At 42.9% G+C, this 4,001-nt stretch overlaps 1 protein-coding gene across 1 annotated transcript; it reads right to left on the bottom strand.

Moving 5' to 3' along the window:
• On the bottom strand, positions 2,343-2,813 carry LOC107633258. The gene has a single exon (XM_016336896.1). It carries the CDS (start codon positions 2,811-2,813, stop codon positions 2,343-2,345), a length of 471 nt encoding a protein of 156 aa, XP_016192382.1.

Genomic DNA, 4,001 nt, shown 5'->3' with positions numbered 1-4,001 from the left:
TAATTTCAGGTATTTTTTAGCTGAAATTGAGGGACCTGAGCAAAAGTCTGATTCAGAGGCTGAGAAAGGACTGCAGATGCTATTGGATTCTGACCCTCTTGCACTCGAAGTGGATTTTTTAAAGCTACAGAAGCCCAATTGGCGCGATCTCAATTGCGTTGGAAAGTAGACATCTTGGGCTTTCCATCAATGTATAATAGTCCATACTTTGCCCGAGATTTGATGGTCCAAACTGGTGTCTAAACGCCATCCAGAGACCTTTTTCTGGCGTAAAACGCCAGAACTGGAGTTAAACGCCCAAACTGGCATCCAAGCTGACGTTTAAGTCTAGAAAAGGCCTATGCACGTGTAAAGCTCAATGCTGATCCCAAGCACACACGAAGTGGGCCTCGAAAGTGGATTTCTACACTATTTGCACTTAGTTACTTATTTTCTGTAATCCTTTGTAACTAATTTAGTATAAATAGCACTTTTTACTATTGTATTCGCACACTTTGGAGAGGATCATTTGATCATCTTTGGACTTTTGTGTTACGTTTTGGAGGCTGGCCATTCGGCCATGCCTAGACCTTTTTCTCTTATGTATTTTCTACGGTGGAGTTTCTACACCTCATAGATTAAGGTGCGAAGCTCTACTGTTCTTCATGAATTAGTGCAAGTACTATTATTTCTCTTTCAATTCACACTTACTTCTTCTCCAAGATATACTCTTATACTTAATTCAGTTAAGTCAAAATGAATGGGTGACCCGTGACAATCACCCACTATCTTCGTTACTCGCTTAGCCAAGATCCGCATGCTTGACAACTACAAGCGGTCTACATGATGTTCAACGTAGTCATTGGATGACAGCCGGAGTATAGTCTCTTGGGCTCTAACCCACGGACCGAGTCCGTGAGATTAGAACCTTCATGGTAGAGGCTAGAACCAATTGGCAGCATTCCTGAGATCCAGAAAGTCTAAACCTTGTCTGTGGTATTCCGAGTAGGATCTGGGACGGGATGACTGTGACAAGCTTCAAACTCACAAATGTTGGGTGTAGTGACAGTGTGCAAAAGGATAGAGAGATCCTATTCCGACACAAGTGAGAACCGACAGATGATTAGCCGTGCGGTAGCTGTACCTGGTATTTTTCATTCGAGACGAGAAATCTGACAGTTGATTAGCCATGCAGAAACCGTACTTGGACTATTTTCACTGAGAGGATCATACAGCTTGCCATGGAAGGGAGCACACATGATTGGATGAAGACAGTAGGAAAGCAGAGGTTCAGAAGCAACAAAGCATCTCCAAACGCTTATCTAAAATTCTCACCAATGAATTACATAAGTATCTTTATTTTAATTTACGTTTTATTTATCTTTTAATTATCAAAACCTCATAACTATTTGAATCTGCCTGACTAAGATTTACAAGATGACCATAGCTTGCTTCAAGTCAACAATCTCTGCGGGATCGACCCTTACTCGCGTAAGGTTTTATTACTTGGATGACCCAGTGCACTTGCTGGTTAGTTGTGCGGAGTTGTGAAAAGTGTGATCACAATTCCGTGCACCACACACCTACAAGGAAACGACAAGACTTCCAATCTTGCCTGGTATCTATTCGGGCACACCCACTCTGATCGTTCATCACCACAAGTCCGAATCCTCGTCTACCGCCACTAGAATCCTCCTTTCCCATGGTTCACTCCCAACAAAACTCTAAGCTCTGGTAATCCTAAGGCGACTTTAGAAAAGATAGAACTAAGCTACTGTCTGGTCCAAGCAATATAATACTCAACGCATATGCTTACCTCTCGTCGGAGGATCTGACTCTGTCGCATCACGTGCATCCAAGGCAACCACACGGTTTGACTGTTGATTCTGACCCATGTTTTGGTTTTTCTTACGACGGCAGTTCTTGGCTAGGTGTCCAGGTAGTCCACAAGCATAACACAGGCAACTCCCTTTCATATAGTGAAACTGGGCATTGTTGTCCCTCCTAAAATTCCCTTGACCTAGCAGATGCTGGGGAGCATGTCCTTCTCTCTTGAAGTTCTGTCCCTTTAGTCCAAGGTAATCGTCACGTTCCCTACTAAGGATGCTTCTATGAGTGTCCCTTGACGAGGCTACCATCTTTGCGTATTCTTCAACCACTCTTGCCTTGTTCACCAGATCGGAGAAAATGCGAATCTCCATAGGAGCCACAGCAGTCATAATGTCATCCTTTAAACCCCTTTGATACGTGATACACTTCCAACTTTCATAGATCTCTGGGGCACCTTGACACGCTCTAGAGAACCTACGGAGCTCCTTAAATCTGCTGGTGTAATCTGCCACAGACAAAGAACCTTGCTTCAGCTACATAAGTTCCATCTCCTTCGCCCCCCTTGCGGACTCAGGAAAGTACTTATTGTAGAAGGCCGTTTGGAATACATCCCAAGGAATATCGGCGTTCTGAAGCTGTAACAAGCGCCACTCTGCTTGCCACCAATGCTGGACCTCTTCTCGAAGCTGATAAGCAGCAAACTCCACGTATTGGTTATTTGGGACATGATGTGCTTGCAGTGCGTGCTCCATAGCTTGGAACCAGTTATCCGCTTCCATAGGATTTGTTGAACCTCTGAAACTTGGCGGATGAACCTTGAGAAACATCACCAAGGTCATCAGAGCACCTCCCATGTTGTCTCCATTCCTTTCAGCATTGTCATCCGCATTTCCATCGCCGTTCTCATTTTTGTTTCCGGCCGGTTGGCCTAACCTCTGCACAACTTGCAGAGTCACAGCAGCATTAGCCTCCATGGTGTTCGCAAGGTTCGCCATTGCCGCCATGAACTCGGCATGGTTATCAGCCGGTCGCTCATTCCTACTATCTCTCTCTGTGAACGTGTACGACCTCGTCCGCGAGTAGCCATTAGGGTTCCTGTCTACACCAAACATTCGATATCAAGGTGATCAGTCTCAATATCAAAGGTCTAGTGCTTCAATTATCCCAAAAAAGAACTCACAAACAAGCATGCTAAGAAATATCAAGTAGATACCCTAAATAGCATGAAAGAAAAATGACCCAGAGTATGCAATAAAGCACAATCGGTCTATCCCTCAGGCTCACGAGGACGATCTCTGATACCACTAAATGTAACACCCTAATTAGCCTAAACTTTACCTCGCGTCATAAAGCAAAGGATAATCAGAGATTACGACAGTTCTAAGCTCATACATATAATATATAGAAAGAATTAATATAATTTAGAAGCCCGATAAAGGATATAGCTCAAAGGTAGGATATGAAAAGCACAAAACATGTGAATGGAGCAACTAACTTAAAGCACAAGAAATAGATACAATTTATATCAAAATATCATAGTATAATATTATAAGGATCTAGCCATGACTCGCGGAGTTTAAGCCGACTAGCCATATATAGACCGTACAGGAAACCAGACGGGAAAAACAGCTTATACAAGTTTTGTTCTCTCAGTATATGCCTCTAGGCTAAACAAAATACAAAAATGAGAGGTGTATAGCAAAATAAATCAAAAGACCCCGAAAGATATCCGAATTCTCCGCTTCTGTCACCAACTAAACAACTCACTGAGGTTGGCTACGACCTGCATCTGAAAAATAACAACAGAATATGGTATGAGAATCAGAGGTTCTCAGTATAGTAACAGTACCCAATGATGTAGGATATAAGACCCCAGGACGCCAAAGGCATTCCTAAGCTCCATATCCATCACAAGATTCAAACTTAAAGCATCCTAGAATAGTTAAGCATAAAATAAACCTTAACATACATAAACCGGGTAGTCTATCTTAGGGGATTTCTATTATGACCAACATCGCTGTCCCACAGCCTTCCCAACCGATCCTCCACACGATCCCATCGCCACCGCCTTCTGAACCCCCTCAATCCCAGACAAACACAGATAATACAAGCAAGGAAAACACAAGTAATATTCAAATATATAACAAGTAATTCAAGAAGCAAGTAGGCATGTTATACAATTAGGCAAGCTC

The sequence above is a fragment of the Arachis ipaensis genome, chromosome B03 (genome assembly GCF_000816755.2).
Source record: "Arachis ipaensis cultivar K30076 chromosome B03, Araip1.1, whole genome shotgun sequence".
NCBI lineage: Eukaryota > Viridiplantae > Streptophyta > Magnoliopsida > Fabales > Fabaceae > Arachis > Arachis ipaensis.
Note: the sequence above shows the minus strand (reverse complement) of the source record. Positions and strands in the feature narration are given on the sequence as shown.

Bases quoted from the DNA above. Each gene is read 5' to 3' on its own strand.
- LOC107633258 (XM_016336896.1), bottom strand. From the start codon at position 2,813: ATGGCGGCAATGGCGAACCTTGCGAACACCATGGAGGCTAATGCTGCT.